At 34.0% G+C, this 18,135-nt stretch overlaps 1 protein-coding gene across 4 annotated transcripts in view; it reads right to left on the reverse strand.

Annotated features, from left to right (window-relative positions):
* The window catches only part of EPHA6 (EPH receptor A6), a gene marked incomplete at its 5' end in the record, with an annotated part of 858,058 nt that overhangs the window by 492,369 nt on the left and 347,554 nt on the right, over positions 1 to 18,135 (reverse strand). For all 4 annotated transcript variants that reach the window (XM_082654547.1, XM_082654545.1, XM_082654546.1 and 1 more), the window contains 2 exons: positions 3,026 to 3,361; positions 17,767 to 17,922. In XM_082654547.1, coding sequence (XP_082510673.1) covers positions 3,026 to 3,361; positions 17,767 to 17,922 — 492 coding nt within the window. The remainder of the gene's footprint in view (positions 1 to 3,025; positions 3,362 to 17,766; positions 17,923 to 18,135) is intronic.

Here is an 18,135-nt window from a genome sequence, read left to right on the forward strand (position 1 = left end):
CCTCTATCTGCAACAGTAACAGTGTTATCTTATTAAAGCTGGCACACAATGATGACAGCTCAAGTCTAGTTCTGGGACACTCCAGTTTCTATAAGCTCCTTTTACCCAACACTAGGATCTGACCCCTTCTGATATGAAGAGAGTAATGGATACATGCACAGATTGAATTATTTCATAATGTTACCCTTGACTGGAATATCTGCATTTTTAAAAGTATGATTTTCTAACATCAGAATTTCAGACACAAGAAGAGAAGACCTTCTTGGTGCCTCTCAAAATTATGACATGGAGATAAGTGGCTTAAACGTGTAAGACTGGTCATAATATTTTATAAAGCATATATGTGGCAATATTTTAGCTCAGTTTAGGACCTTGATGTACTTTTCAAACAAAATTTAAATATATTTTGATTTTTCATTATAATTTATAACTAAAACAAAGCTGAATTAAATGAACAATAATTGTTTCTCAATATTCTTCTCAAAAATAAATTTACTGGGGAGGATTATTTAATAATACTGTCCCCTACCAGAATGCATAGCCTCAATATATGGATATTGTATCTTGTTTCATGCTTTGTATAATTTCTGTCCTTATAACAATACACTTTTAATAAATTCTCTCATTTTCAAAGTGGGAAATAGTTCATATCCTGCCCTTCTGCTAAATTAGAAAAATAGCCTAAATGAACTCTCTTCTAATCTTGAAAGACTGCTATGTGTATAATGTATGAAATTATGAAACATATTTACATATATATTTTATTTAAAGTGATATATTGTTTTTATTCCCAAACTTAATTACTTATACCCTATAGTTAGAACAGTTGTACTGGATTATAGTTTTTTTAATCAAGTGGCAGAAAAAAGGCTTAGAAATAATCTGCTAATGCAGAGAGAAACAGAAGACCCTATCTGTTTTATGCTGAAGACACATCTGACAAGATTTTGTTGACACTATGGGAAAGAAGAAAAAAAAGAGAAAACAAGAATTACATTTTGAACAATCATAAAGCAAATTCTACGATGTGGAGCAGCTTGCTCGATGAAGAGGAATATTATATAGTAAATATAAAAATGGTGATTCTACAGTATTATTTGGCTTTGCTTTATTTATTAGATGCATTTCTGAAGATTATCAGCAAAGTGAACTTATATATATTATTTTGAATAAAATAGTCACATCCACTTCAAATATGTTTTTAGTAGAATATTTAAGTTTTCTTCCTGTATACTTTATAGGTTTAGCAGTGTTTTTTTTCACTTTTTATTTTGCAATAATTATAGATTCACAGATATTTGCAAAAAAAATGTATGGTAAGGTCCCATACACCCTTTACCCAGCCTCCCCCAATGCTAACTACTTGCAATAACTAAAGTGCAACATCAAAACCAGGAAACTGACGTTGAGAAAATCCATAGAGCTCGTGTGTGTGTGCATGCACACATGTCGTGCGTGTAGCTCTTTGCAATTTATCACATATCTAACTTCATGTAACTACCACCATAATCAAAATACATAACTATATTATTACTGCAAGGTTCCCTCCTGCTACCCCTTCATAGCCAATCCCTCTCTCCCTAAGCCCTAACCCTTGTCCACCAAGAATCTATTCTCCATCTCTACAATTATGTTATTTCAAGAATGTTATGTAAGTGAATTATACAGTATGTATCCTTCTGAGATTGGTTTTTGTCACTCAGCATAGTGCCCTTAAAGTTTATCCAAGTTGTGTGTATCACTAGTTTGTTCCTTTTTATTGCTGAATAGTATTCCAACATCTTATATATATTTCTACTTTAAATATCACCATAGCTGCCTTAATGCATGATATGGGCCGAACTGCATCCCCTAAAATCCATATGTTGAATTTAGCATGTGACTGGATTTGGAGATAGGTCCCTTAAAGATGAAATTAAGGTAAAATGAGGTCATATGGGTGGGATTTAATCTGTCATGATAGTATCCTTACAAGAAGAGATTATGACAGAGACATGCACATAGGAAAGAACATATGAAGACACAGGGAAAAATGGATATCTACAATCCAAGGAGAAAGGATTTAGAATGAAATCAACTCTGCTGATACCTTAATCTTGGACTTCTGGTCTCTAGAACAATAAGAAATTAAATTTCTGTTGTTTACACCACCTTGTCTGTGGCATTTGTTATAGCAGACCTAGCAAACGAATATAGTGTAAAAGAATAGTATAAAACATATAAAACAATACTTTCTTCTATAAGACAATCACTTCTGTATCAACATAATTTATGAATGCTTCTCAAAGGGAGTTTTTAAAATCTTTGAAGCTTTTCCTGTATCATGCTTTGTGATAAATTACATTATGGGGGGAATTAAAGAGAATATATATTTAAAAAAATCATAGGCCTATTCATGCCTAACTACATTGCAGTAAAAACCTGTAGTGTTAAAAGGGACCATTTAGCTGAAGGCAATTGGAGTTTTTAAAAAAGACAGTTTAACTATTTTTTACACAAAACTGCACCTAAACAGCAGCATTTAGACACATTTCTGGATATTTTTTGCTGTTTCTTTTAGGAGTGGATTATGGTTAGGCTTGCTGGCTGCATTGTTTTTACAATATAGATATGAATTATAATTAGCATAAATTCTTACTATTTGCTTATCTGACATGGAAAAGAGATGGCTGCATAAGTACGGCAACTGAATTTCAATTCATGTAGCAACATCTTATTTATGTCTGATGTTTGTTGGTAAGTAATATGGACTTGCTCTTAAGATATGTTAGTATAGGATTATATCAAAAACATAAATGCATAGATATTAAAGAAAAGCTTTATATCTAATTGACCATTACTACTAAGAAGTAATATCAAAAATATCTTTCTGCACCTTGGGAAACAATAAGAACAACAACCAGAAAATCACCCCTGTAATGTATAGAGTGTACAATTGCACCTCAGTGAATATAGGTCCACCAGGGATATTAAGCATCAAAAGGGAATTATAGATAAGTTTTGAGAGAACAACAGTGGAACTTACCATCTTGATTCGTGGTCACTGTAATAGCTGTGAATGGCTTGGGAGAAAAACTCAACTCAGAAACTCCATTCATGGCTTCTATTTCAAAGGTGTAATTCACGTGAGGCACAAAGTCAAGTACTATCACGGAATTGTTGATCAGGCCAGTATGTCTTGGGATGAAGCGGAGTCCTCCACCACAGTCCTCACACTGGCTGGTGTCTAAGCCACATTTCTTACAGATTACACTGTATGTGAGATCTTTTCTCCCTCCTGTGTCACTTGGTGGGCTCCATTCCAAAATAAGGGCCGTTTCATTGATGTTAAAAACCACATTCCTAGGAGCTGAAGGTGGCCCTAGAGAAAGCAATTAAAAAAACAAATGTACATGTATAGGACAATGAATTATGGTGCTAACTTGAAAATGTCATCAATAAACACTTGCTTGTCTTTTATATTAGTTTGAGCTCTTTCTTCTGATGGAAACCATAAAGAAATATGGTTAAAAATATCTGAGTTAGTCTAGTAAGAGTGGAGTCTTAGGGGTGAAGATGGTCTATATCTTAACTTTTGGTATATGAATTTCAATATTTAATATCAAAAGCCACAGATCTCCAAAAGATAGTAATTATACTTTTTAAATTTGTTGACTGAAAATATATAACAAAACATTATTTTAAATTATGTGATGGTTTTAAATACATCTTAATAATTACATCATCATTTTAAAATTTTGAAAAAATAGTAACATGCATATATAAAACATGCTGTGTTCAGTCTTTCAGTCCTCAAACTATGCTTGATGTATAAGTAAAACTCCCATTCATTTTTCTGGACAATCTCTCTAAGAATCTTTTTCTCACAGGCTGAGAATAAATGGCCATAAACTCAGGGTGGACAGACAGTTTGGAAGAAGGGGAAGAGGAAGGGAAACTGGAGGCAGCATAAAGGCTTTTACTAGGTCCTGCCAATTTCATGGGACAAAAGCATTATACGGAAGGGATAAAAGGGGGTATACATAAGAAATGGTACCTAGACTTTTATTTAGATTAACTTTACTAAACGTAAGTAAGTGTGTCCTTAGAAGCTTATAAAGAGACCCATACAATCCTCTTATTTGTCATCAAGAGTGCACAAACCATGTTTCTCATGGATGGTGGATGAGCATCTGCTCTCTTTTTTCTCATTATTTTTCCATACGGATCACACTGCATAGAGTATTTATACCCTTTAACTATTCCAGCCTTTTCTTAAAATTGTGTCAATAATCTTTTACACTTATCCAAGTCCTTCAAACCTCAGTTTCATATCTTTCACTGAACAAATATTAACCGAAGGTCTACTCGGTGCCTGGCACTGTGCTATGTACTATGTTGTGAAATACCACAGAATCCTTTCTGTAAGAGACTGTGCTTATGACAGATATTTTGAAAAATAACTTATTGTATAAATAACTAATTAACATTCCTACCACATTTTAAAAAGCTTAGTTTTAAGAAATCTAAACAGTTCTTTAAATTGCTGCTATCAAGAAAATTTGCTTAGAAGGAGGGAAAGAATTCTCTGTGACATTCTCTCCACAGAAAGAAATTCAATTTTTGATATAAGCTTCTTTTGGATTTCAAGATATGGTCATTCATTCATTAAATATATATATTTTTAGTGACTACTATGTGTGCCAGATATTCTGCTAGACCTTGGGCTTACAGCATGAATGTGATAAAAGTTATTTCTGCTTTCTTGTTATTAACATTTTAGCTGAATGGCTAGATAAACACAAATACACACACACAAACAGAAGAATAAAATTCAAATTATAGTAAGTGCAGTTACAGAAATCAAAAGGAAAGGAGCTGAAATAACCTGAGAAACATTCTGAGAAGGCCTAATATAGGTGATGTGGAAGATGTTCAGAGGGGTGGGAAGAATATTAGAGGTAGAAGATGTGTGGCTCTTTAGTCAAAAAAGATTTTAAAATAGTCATGGAACTGTCAGAAGATCACTGTGGCTAGAATGCGGAAGGAGGAAGCAAGAAGTGAGTTTTAAGGAACAGGAAGGGGTTGGATAATGCCAGACTGCTGGCTCATTGGAATGAGTCTGAATATGTTTCTATACTTAACAGGAAGAAACTAACAGATTCTATCTACAGAAGTGATGTGTTTCAAAAACAGCATTCTGGCTGCAGTGTGGGGAATGGTCTAAATGAGTACAGAGGACTCAGTAGCAAGATCTGTTATATACTGTTAGAGTAGCATAACATCACTCCTAAATCTATATGATTGTGTATTGGCTTTGAGATATTAAGAAGTGTTACATTTTCCTTTTTCATTTTGCTGGATCCTGATATCAGCAACCTAATGGGTAGGACTCAGACACCTATATGTACGTTTCATGTTCCAGAGAGTTAAGAAACGTCTACCTTCAGAAAGGAAAATATGGAAGGGATTAAAAACTAGAGCACAGGGATAGGCATAGTTCTTTACCTCCAACCTAGACTCATGGCTAGGAGATAAATATTCATTATCATTATCATAATAATGTCTTCCTACAGAATGACATATTCATATTGTTGTTCTTTTCTCTTATTTATAATGGAAAAACATGAATTATTATTCACTTACATTTCCAAGAACAGGAAGAATGTTATCACTTATCTTATGGGTGTCTGCAAGTATGTGACTGTCCGCCTAGAGATACTTAAATAAAAACGGCAGACACCCTTCTTCCTCAAGGGCTCTCAGACCAATTAGCATGACAATTAAATAGCTTTTTAATTGCTGTTAAATTATGCCAGCTAAACTGTGATTTCATGCAAATATTAAGCTGTAATGACATGCATGAATCATTTACTAAGATTTAGAACTTAGAACAAAGAGAGACAATTAATTCTAATCCTCAGATTCAACTAAATTATGTGTCACTAAGCTTTTATGAATGTGGCCTGACTGCTTTGTTATCATTTATAAATTATACAAAGATTATGTGACACCCAAGGAAAAAAAATCTTGGCAGCAATAACTCTTTTGGAGACATCTGTACTGAAAACTCTCAGGGATTTTCTTATGTTGATTTTTTTTTCTTTAAAGGAAACACGTACTTCACATAGAAAAAAGCTATCTCCACACTACACCCTCCAAACCAACCTCATAAGAAAAGGACAATTATCCTAATTTGCAGCTAGCTGTTTTTCTAGCCCATCATGTAATAAACTTAAATAAAAACTACAATTTTATTTCTATTAAAAAAACACACTTTCAATCTTCTTCTTCTTCTTCTTTTTTTTTTTTTTGGCTTCAATTTAGATTTCCCCTTTATACATTTAAAGAATAAAGAAATAGTGCTCTAATAGTAAACTTATGAGAAGCTTGTGGCAGTGCGGTCCTGTCCCTCCCCAGAAGAGCATCTGGCCATGCAGTCCCCATCTTCCTCTCAGAGTAGCAGAGGCCAGGTGAGCTACAATTTATTTTATTTTATTTTATTTTTTCTTTCGGTACGCGGGCCTCTCACTGTTGTGCCCTCTCCCGTTGCGGAGCAGAGGCTCCGGACACGCAGGCTCAGCAGCCATGGCTCACGGGCCCAGCCACTCCACGGCATGCGGGATCTTCCCGGACCAGGGCACGAACCCGTGTCCCCTGCATCGGCAGGCGGACTCCCAACCACTGCGCCACCAGGGAAGCCCCAATTTTTTTAATTTAATTTAAATTTTTTCTTTATGGAAAATGTTTTAAACAGAACTATATTTCCCAAAATACATCATACATAATATCTCTAGTCCCATGAGATACCACAAAAAAAATGAGTTCTGTGCTCAAATTAAGATTCCTCTGGCAGATTGACGCTGAAACAAAAGAAACACAATTTGCTTCACTTTGTTGAATCCAACATTTCCCAAACGTTTATTCATGGAATGTTATTTTCTAAGAAGCATATGAAGGAATACTAGCATTCTGCAGAACACCCTTTAAATAAAGGTTGACACTGAAGGAGAGCAAACTTAGGGGTCACATTTCAGTTACTACATACTTTGCTGTAGATTTCATATTTTATGCTTATAATTGCAGAAATATATTAACTCATAAATAAACAGGGGTCTTTTTCATATTAACTGAAGAGTGACTATTCATTCACCCATTAACTCTATAATTGTGGCTTACAGATGCATTTTTTAACCTTAAGAACGATGAAAATTTGATCCAAATAACTGAAAATCATTAAAGGCTATTGCCTATTAAACTTTATTAAACTATATTTTCCAGTTCTTAACTTACTACCTGGCAATAATTTAAGTGTGTTTGTTGGGGACTTCCCTGGTGGTCGTGTGGCTAAGACTCCACGCTCCCAATGCAGTGGGCCCGGGTTTGATCCCTGGTCAGGGAACTAGATCCCACAAGCCACAACTAAGATTCAGCACAGCCAAATAAATAAATATTTTTTAAAAATGTGTTTGTTAATTTAATGACTACCAAGACTTTATAGTACAGTTTCCTAAGAAAAAGCATATTATTTACATTGAGTTTACAAATGAGAGAAAAATAGTTCTATGTTTACCTATGTCAAAGAGAACATCAGAATATATATATATAAAATCATCTAGAGATGTTTAGGCAAATATTTTGCAAAGGAGTAAATTACATGAATAAATGAAAAAGTACATCTCCAAACTTTAATAATGTACTAAAAATATCAGTTGTCAGATCTGCATATAGACATAATTTAAAACTCTAAAAGTCATTTCATTCTTTGCACTATCACTATCAATTTTAACTTTATCTATCTTTATCTAACTTTATCTAACTTTATCTATATTATTTATTAATCTAATATCCTTCCTATATAATCTTTGAAAAAGGTATTCAATAGGAGCCCTGTAAACAAAATTTTGTATTCATATCTAAACCACTATGTGCTCTATCAATGTTTTGTTCATAAAATGTTTGTGTATTTGGAAATGGATGATGAATAATCACAAAACTGGGGCTTCAAGCTCACCACAGGGAAGGAACTAAATCAATTTATTCAGATAAAGAAATGAGGCCCAGGAAAGTTTTGTAATTATGTCAAGGTCATGAAATGTATTAGTGGTAGGATGATACCTAGGTCTTTTTATGTTTAGATTTTTTTTTTCTATCACATTTTCTGTCACAATGTATTCATCCTATAAATAGGAAAATGTTTTATAGTGCTTTGCTTAGAGAGTACTGTCAAATGCAAATTTTCAAAACACACAAATTAGAGAGCAATTTATTGCCTTCCTACAACAGATTTCTTTTAATAATGTTACCTTAAAGCATTTAAAAATATTTACGGAAGAGTAACTAAAATTAAACCTTCAAGATAAATACTGCTGAAGATACAGAAACATGTGCACTTCAAATCCTTTGAATTCTACATATTCTCATCTATTTCAATATTATTGTACTTACTTCAGTAACTAAATTGATGTCTAAAATTAAGACTTGTCCATTAGTGTTTTCATAATACCGTGAATGAAGACTTAGATAATTCTTGCTACATTTTCCCTCATTTCTAAGACTCATAGTTAAAGGAAACAAAAATAAAAAAAGAAATCTAATAGACTAAATACCATTCACTTCCAGAATAAAATCTAAATCTCTCAACCTCGTCTACATTTGTCTTCATAACTAGGCCCATCCCTTACCCTCTTTCTCCCTTTTGCTGCATCTCAATGCCTTTGCACATACTGTTCCCTTACTTTTTTTTGCTCTGTGGAAAATTCCTACTCATCCTTCATGTTCTGATTTAGGTGTTTACCTCCTTTGTGACACCTTCCCATTGTCCTCAGGCAGAGCTGACTACTTTTATACATTGTAGGCATGTATTCAAAAATATATAACCAAAATTTTTTAGCACTTTTTTGTTCTAAGGAGTGTACTTAATATTTCACATGATTTATTTCATTCAATTATCACAATAAACCTGTAAGGTAGTTAATTATATCCCCGTTTTATAGAAAAGGTGACTGGTGCTTACCAAATGTACATATTGCACTGAAATATATGTATTCTTGTATACAGGTCTATTCTGGTCTAGCTTGATCCAAAGGTGGCATGTGCTTTAACTAAGATGAATAGAATGCATAGTTTTGTGCAACCCTACAAGAATTATTTGTCACATAGTGCAAATTTTGAAAAATATTGGAGAGCAGAGAGTTCAAGGTTATAATCTTTGCAAGAATCCAGTGTTATTGATTCAAGAGAGAACCATGTGACTTGAAAATCATGTAAGAAGTGGAAGGGGATGTTTATATTATGAAAACTGGTATTAACTAATAAAAACCCATAGCAAAATGGACAGCCACCCATATCTCATTGGGAAGGAATAAAAGCTTCTCAAAATACAGTTCCATAGACACTCAAAACTTGAAAAATAAGCATTTGTGGCTCCAAATTTCTATGCCATAGAGCGTGGACATAATTTTACCTTGGAAAAATTCAAAAAAACAGTTACCAACTATTTTCATCGATGCAGAAAAAATCTTCAATATAAACCCATAGAATAACTAATTCTAAAAACTACAGAAATATGCTATAATTTTGTAGGTCAAGAGTTAAACGGCAAAACCACATTCATAATAAAAGCACACTAAAACACAAATGAAATCATGAGCAGCCTGCGCTTGGGCGTCTTGAGTAAAAAATCATCCAATTTTGCTAAATATCACGAAGAAAAAAATCTTGCACACCTACATACAGCCCTTTCTGTGTCTGAGTCAGTTATTTTTAATTAAATACTCATTAGAAATAAGAGAAATATGATGAGACTAAGCACTGTCATATTTTGGGAGGGAAAAGCAAAGCAATAAATGAATAGATTAAAGCCAATTAATAAATCTTTCTCAAAAGGCATAGCACTGTAGGGATAATTATGAATGTTCTTTTTCCAATTATGGATTAGTCATGGTAAGTGGTCTGTTGTGTACAAGTAGATGATATTAAATGGGACAATTCTCTCTGAGTTCCAACTGTAGATGCCAAGAACAGATTTGCCCTGGTAGCAAGTGGTAATTCAATTCTTCAGCATCAGCAGAATAACCACTTAATATCGCTTCCTATGGAGGAAACTCTCCCAGGTAATTTGGTAAAAGAACCTTGCCTGAAATAAAAATTAAAGTATTTATGTTTAGGAAACTCCATGAAGCTCAAGTGACATCTTACATCAGTGATCTGTATTAGGGAAACTGGGATTCATTACATACAGGTATCTATCCTATAATATAAGGATCATTTTAATTTTAAAAATATACCACTGCCATACATAACGTAAATATTTAGAGTTATTTTCTATAATGAGAACAAGTCTAGAGTATAACACAGCCTGTTAAAGGTAATAAATCCATTTATGCAGTATCTCCCATTCTGGCTTCTGTAAAATTGTGGCTGCTACCTTGTGTTTACAATCAGTCACCTAAGCAATCAGCTGCGCTTTTGTGTTTTCAGTTGTGAGACAGAAAAGCAAGGAACCAGAATGTTTTTTTTTCCATGCACAAGAAGCTTAGGGGAGAGGGGGAGAGAGAGAGAGAGAGAGAGAGAGAGAGAGAGAGAGAGAGAGAGAGAGAGAGAGAAAGAGGAAGAGAAAGAGAAAGCGAAAGTGAAACGAAAGCGATGGGGCAAAAAAAGAAAAAATAGCAAGTAGAGCAGGGGTATCTGTATAGGAGCATCCTATACCCACCCAGAGTGGAGGACCTGAGTAGGGCAGATGAAACGGGGAAGAACACCTTTCCTGATGCATCTCAACACAATATTTGCTCTATTCAAAGTAAGAGTGAGAGAATAATGACTTTCTTAAATGGCCAATCATTCCAGAAATAAAGAAGCCATGTTTTACAATGTTAACCTTAGAGCAAAAATAAATTCAACTTTTACACTTTCATTCCAACCACTGTCACTGTATACCAGATATAAAGATAAAAAGACATGGTATTTGCCTATGTATTAAGAATGAAATTGGAAGAAACCGTTTTACTCAAGGTACTTGACTACATATTTAGATGACCAAGAAAAGTGAAATCCTTAATGATGTGCAAAGGTATTACCCATATATATGATTTGCATTTTATGTTTTGAACTTTTCTAAGTAGGCAGCACAAATGTTCGTTGAATGTGTTAATCTTCCAGCACCTGTTCAGTAACTAAAAAAAAATCCTCCTATTGATTTAAACACGAGAAACATCAAAGTGAAAATGCGATGACTGTGGAATTACATTTGTCTAACTTTTTATGCATCTGTATATTAGACCCTCACTTCATTTCTCTCAGTCCTTTCATGCTCTCTGCCTTTCTTGCTTGACAAGTACTTTCTTAGTAACTCCTATAGTCCTTTGTTTCTCCAACCTTAGTGAGCATTTTTCCCTTCTGGCCTAGAAAAGCCTTAGACAGTTATTTTGATAACAGACTTCTTGGCAGGCAGCAGAGTCTCCTGTGCTCTGAACTGCTCTCAGAGGCAGCCCTAATTGACCAAGAGATGATATTGTGGAGTGTCCTCCACGGCTCATCCTTTAAAGCACAGAACATACATTAATGAGTCACCTGAGAAATAAAATTAAGAGTTTATGAAGTAGATTAATAGAGAAAACACTTCAGCATTTTATTTTAAATTTCTTATTCTTAATTTCTTTAATATACTTTGCAGTTCATGTAAGAGAAGCACAATGAATGTTTTAAAAACATTCATTTTTGATTTTTAAAACAATGTTTTAAAAATCAAGACGATCCAAACTTACAAGTATGTTGCTGGTATAACTGGATATTAGGACTGTTTGAGAGATCCTAATATAGTTAAAATTAGAGATGGAGAAAGAGGCCAGGGCTGGACTTTGGATGTTCTTGGATTGACTCTTACAATTTTGGCAAATAGGTGTTGGGCTTTGAAAGATGTTATGCAGAAGAAGTGGTAATATGATCAAGGTTTTGTTTTCATTTAAAAATAATATTTTCTAATAGTTTGGAATATTTGGAGGGATGGAAGACTAAATGAAGGAGACTTGCCAAAATATCATTAAATTAGCCCAAGAAAGAGTTGAGGGCCTTAACAAAAAAGGAAAGGACCAGGAGTTGATATGAAGGAATGGACAGAAGGAATACTAAGAAGTAAAACTGACAAGTCTTGTGACTACTTGGACACGTCAAGGGTAGGGACAGGGGTAATGATTCTAAGCTTTCTTGCTTGGATGCATGGGTAGATGAGGATTCACCAGGATAAGGAAACAAGCTGGGATGGATGAGCAGGCTGAGGTAGGAAGTAATAAAATTGACTTTTGTAGGTGAGCTAAAATTATAAGTTTATTCATTCTGTGAATATTTATTTTGTGCCTAGTATTTGCCAGGTGCTATTATTAGTGCTGGAGACACAGTAAAGAAAGAACATTCATGATCCCCTTGTAATCTACTATGGGTAGAATGACAATAAACAAGGAAATGAGTGTAAAAATAAATCAGATATTTTCAAAGAGTGACATAATGCATAAAAAATAAAATATATGATACAAAAAAGAGTAACTGGGAGGGATTCTATTTTTGAACAGGTGATCAGGAAATGCCTGTCCTAAGAATTGACATTTGAGCCTGACTGCCAAAAAGAAAACAACCATAAGAGGACCTAAAGGGAGAGCACTTCAAGTAGAGGAAACTGCTGGCATTAAGGATGAGAACAAGTACAGCATCATGGAAGTTCATGAGTTTAGTAACCAAGGAGAGTATGGTATGATACAAGATTTGAGATGTGGGCAGGTTTCTGTGGGACACACAGGTTGTCAGATCCCGTAATGAGTTGGCTAGGTGACTTTGGACCTTAAGAGAGGAGATTGGGATATGGATAAAAATATAGGCATCATCTATTTACAGGTGCTAGTTGAAGCCATGAGATTAAGAACATGTGATGAGACAAGAAAGCTAAGAAAGAAGCATGAGAAAAATTAGTATTTAACAGGTGAGCAAAAGAAGAGAAATTATCCATGGTAACAAACACGATGTTCAGAAAATTAAGTGGGTAAAGGGGAGATTGCAAAGTCTCAGAATAAAAGAGAACAAATAGTTTCAAGAAAAAGGAAGAGATCAACAGAGTTAAATGTCATGAATAACAAGACAAAAATGTTTCTAACACAATACGGCAAATAAGATCATTGGTGAATTTTTCTTAAACAGTTTATTTTCTCACACAGTTCACACAAAGAAAAACATGATTGCAGAAGAGTGAAGAGCAAAAATCTGAATGTAGTAGAGTAAAAAGTAAATTAAAAGTGTGTGAAGAAGTAGCCATAGCCGATGAAGACTGCTTTTTCAAGGTACTTGTTTTGGGAGGAAAAACTATTGGACTGGGAACATTATTTAATGATAGAAGTTTGAGTACACTTATAGGTGGTGAGAAAGGAATAGTGGAAACAAAAAATCAAAAGAGGAAGTTAACAATAATAGCCCAGCCCAATAGATGGAAGGATTTGATCACCCCTCCACAGCCAATATTTCAGGGATGAGCTTTGATTATGAGACACCTTTTTTTTAAACCGTAGCCATTTGAAACAACTAAAAATCTTTATGTGTACACCTCATCAAAGAAGATATACTGATGGCAAATAAGCATATGAAAAGCATATGAAAAGATGTCCCGCATCACGCCATCAAGAAAATGCAAATTGAAACAACAATGATGTACCACTACACACCTATTAGAAACAACCAAAATCCAGAACACTGATAACATTAAATGCTGATGAGGATGTGTAGCAACAGGAACTCTCATTTACTGTAGGAATGCAGAATAGTACGGTTTGGTGGTTTCTTACAGAATTAAACATATTCTTACCATATGATTCAGCAATCACACTGCTAGGTATTTACTCAAAGGAGGTGAAAACTTACGGCCATCCAAAAACCTGCACATGCATGTTTATAGCAGTTTATTCATAATTGCTGAAACTGGAAAATAATCAAGCTGTCTTTTAATAGGTAAATGGATAAACAAACTGTGGTATATCCAGACAATAAAATATTATTCAGCACTAAAAATAGATGAGCTATCCAGCCTTGAAAAGACATGGAAGAATCCTAACTGCATATTACTAAGGGAAAGAAGCCAATCTGAAATCTTCTACTATATGATTCAAATTATATAACATATATATATATATATATATGGATACAGCACAAAAATAAGTGGTTGCCATGAGTTGGTAGGAGGAAAGGATGAATATAGGCCCAGAGGATTTTAGGACACTGAAAATCCTGTGTATGATACTATTATGATTGATACATGTCATGACACATTTGTCCAAACCCAAAGAATGTACAACACCAATAGTGAACCCTAGTGTAAACTATAGACTTTGGGTGACTATGATGTGTTAATACAGGTTCATCAAATATAATGTACAATTCTGGTGCAGGATGTTGATAATGGGAAGGCTATGCATGTCTGGGTTGGGAGGAGGGAGGTATATGGGAAATTTCTATACTTTCTCTTAATTTTGTTCTTAACCTAAAACTGCTCTAAAAATAAAATCTTAATGAAAATATTTATGTGATTATATCATGTATATTATATGTCTCAAGATTATGAAATTTAAAAAAACACCTATCTCTACAGTGAAAATGCGAAGAAATTATAAAACTCTTAATGGTGAAGTCACATGCTTTGTTGTACCAGAAACTTAAGGGTTGCTGCTGTTTTGATGACAGTGCTAAGGAGCAGGGAAAGATCTCTTGAGGTCCTAGAATCAAATCACTCATATGATTACATACAATACCTATCTAGGAGCTCTTTCCCTACTAGGCCATTTACTAGCCAAATGTCTTAGTTAGTCATTTTCAATATTTTGGTCCTCCATTTTCTTTTAAACCCAAACATTCAAAATCTCCCTGCCCCTGATACCAAGTTTAAAAAAAAAGCTTCCTTTTAAATGCCTGGAAGATTCTCTGAAAGCATAGCTTCAAATGCTAAGTCAAAAACAGCAGAAAGTGATGTGACTGTCTACCTGACACAAATTCTGACCTTTAGATAATATATTATTGGAATAAAGGTGATAAAGAATGGCTTATTCAGAGACACATGATCTAGAAGTTAAGGGAGCTTCCATCTATTAAAAATCTATTAGAATTTGGCTATTGTTTATGGTTAATGAAAAACAGAAAGGTTGACTGCTTATTTGATCCTTGGTCTCAAAAGTTCTGTATCTTGGTGAAGTTACCTTGGTCCTCTTAACTCCAACTGTTCAATGACCTCTTGGCTTGCCATTTTCCTGGTTTTTCTTCCCTAACAATCTAATCTTCCAATTTTTAGGAAGTATGATGCTTTGGAGTTTATGGTCCTTGCTTTTTCTGCATATATTATAATAATTGCTAGGGTCTCTCATCTAGTCAGAGTATAATTCAAAAAACTTTACTTAGGTATGCATAGAGGTAGAGGACTTAATATATTTTGTGAAAAGGTCTTACAAATTCAGTACATTATTTCTTTCAATTTGTAGGAATGTAGATGATGGAAGCTGTGAGTCCAGCATAATACTATCAACATAAAGTATTTAACAGCTTGAATACTAACTTATCAAATATTATTTCAAAATGAATTGTGAGAGAAGAGCTTTCTGTATCAACCAATTATATAGCAGCTGCTATGTGCCAGGTATTCTTCTTAGCTCTTTTCAAATACTAACTTATTTAATCATTATAAATAACAACAGAATGAGGTAGGTACTGTTATTAACACTAAGAATGGTGCAACAGAGGTTAAAGGGTTAAATAATTTGCCCAAGGCTACATAGCTAGTAAGTACCAAAGCCAAGGTTTACACTCAGATAATTTGACTCTAAAAGATGGTGAACTTACTAGCACACCATGCTAAGTTTTTGCTAAAACAAGGAAAAGAAGTCCTCAAGGAAGTAGCAGAGAGAAGCCTTGAGAGGGAATTTTCCTGTGGCTGGATGAGGGGAGATCTGACAAAAGTTTTCACCTTCCTTTGGAGTTCTCTCTTTTAATCCCTATGGCAATACAGCATGCTGTTCCCTGTCTAAAGCTCTGCTCAGCGATGACCAGAATTAAACCTCTCTGCTTCCACTTGGCACAGTTAAAGCAGGCTAGCATAACTGCAAACATAACTTACAATACCAAGCATAAAAAAGTTTTTTTTAAAGAGAGAAAATCCGAGAAACATAAAATGTTAAGCTAATAAGTACACATATCAGATTCAACAATGACTGAGGTTCATAGACCTTATTATATCCCATATTTATTTCCTTAATAGTTTCTCACTCCAAAGAACTAAACCTCATCAACTACCTACTCTGTCACCTCATTGAAGGGTTATATTGATGGGAAACAATTTATTCCTTCATTTTGTCAATCGTCTATTTATGGCCTTCTAAGAAAATAAAAAGAGCAGATTCTTCTCTATCACTCTCCTTGGAAGTCCATTTAGTTTCTGATGTAGGTTTTCAGGGATTCTTGCCTGGCACAACTGTAGCCATTGGAAACACTACCATCTACCTAAGCTGGAGCATGTTGTCCAAAATATAATATAATAATATACAGCAATTGTGCAAAAAGGATTACATATAAATAGTAATAGAAACCTTTTCCTGTTCAAAACTATTTCCACAATTAGGTGAGAAATTATATTTAGAATTTTGCTTTTCCTACTTATAAACTTAGAATACATTACTAGAAAAAAATAATATCCAGGTAGCAATTTCTCAGGCTACAATTTTTTGAAGAAAGTAGTCACTCAGCACTTAAGAGTCAGAAAGCAAAAATTACATCTACTAATGAATGTGTTGTATTTTTATTAAATGTATTCTATAAAATATTTTACATTTTATAAGTCTGTAGTAGTGTATACAAATCTATAAACTGCATCAGTTAAAATAAATGGAACACCTCCACTGTCTCTAAGGAATATGTGGCATTACATAATTTTCTATCCACTTTTGCCAGTATGGAATTACATAAGATAAGCAACATTTTGGCACCAAATCATCAACAAGAAGGCAAATTTTCACTGTATCTTATTGATGTACTTAACAAGACTTTTATAACTAAGAGGTGACACTTTACTTTTGCATACCTTAGCAATGCATTAATATATTCACTTTAATTTTTATAGTGTACAGATAATTTATGATACTTTAATAATAGGAGAATACAAATAATTTAAAATTCTTGGTGCATGCATTAAAATGACCTTCCCATTTAGATTTAATATTCTATTGGTTCCAACCCCAAAATTAGAAAGTGAGAGGTGAAATGTGGACAAAGTCAAAAATATCTTCCTTTAAAGACAAATGTCAAGGAAAACTCGAACTTTTCTATATAACGATAGCACAATGACTTTCAAAGTTCCATACTGAAGCTCCCACACACAGCAAACTTGATGGTCCTAAACTGATGTGCCTTCAAAAGTTCAAGGGTTGAAACAAAAAACAGAAGTTTTGCTTATAGAGCCTCAAAAAACCTTAAACTGCTTTAACCTCCTAAGGACAGATCATGCCTAGGAAAACTTTGCAGGGCCTCCAAATCAAGGTTGGTATATGCATGTCAGTGATCAATGTGATTTTTGAGGAATAAATACATTCTTTGCAAGCAGCTGAAAAGCAATTATGCTAAGAAAGACAGAAACTTTTTCCTTGACTATTATCAAAGACAAATAGCCTAGATGGCATAGGATTTTGTATAGTCTCTTTTTTTTGTTTTATTTTAGAATAAAAAGACCAAAAGGGTTGGAAACAGGATTTTCAAATGAAAAATGGACAGACTTACTGGTACATGCCATGGAAGGTGGGTCTTGTTCAGCTCGAAAGTAACCCTTTTCACACTGACAGACAGAAGTTGCTTCCATATAGGTTAAACTGTGTGGAGGACATTTAGAACATTTTGTGTTGCCAGCAAATGCTTTATAGAATCCTGGTCTGCAAGCTGCGAACATAGGAAAAACAATATTTTTTATTATCGCTTATTTTATTTGTATGTGTACAACATATTTTAACTTATACACACTTTGGATGTCAGAGTTCAGTTCACGCATACACAGAAAAGTCAATACATGCTAATATTAATGAATGAAATTAGTAATTCAAAATAAGTTACCCAATGGGGACCTCATATTTTAGCTGAGTTTGCTACTTTTAA

This window comes from Grampus griseus (assembly GCF_964374135.1).
Source record: "Grampus griseus genome assembly, chromosome: 5".
Classification (NCBI taxonomy): domain Eukaryota; kingdom Metazoa; phylum Chordata; class Mammalia; order Artiodactyla; family Delphinidae; genus Grampus; species Grampus griseus.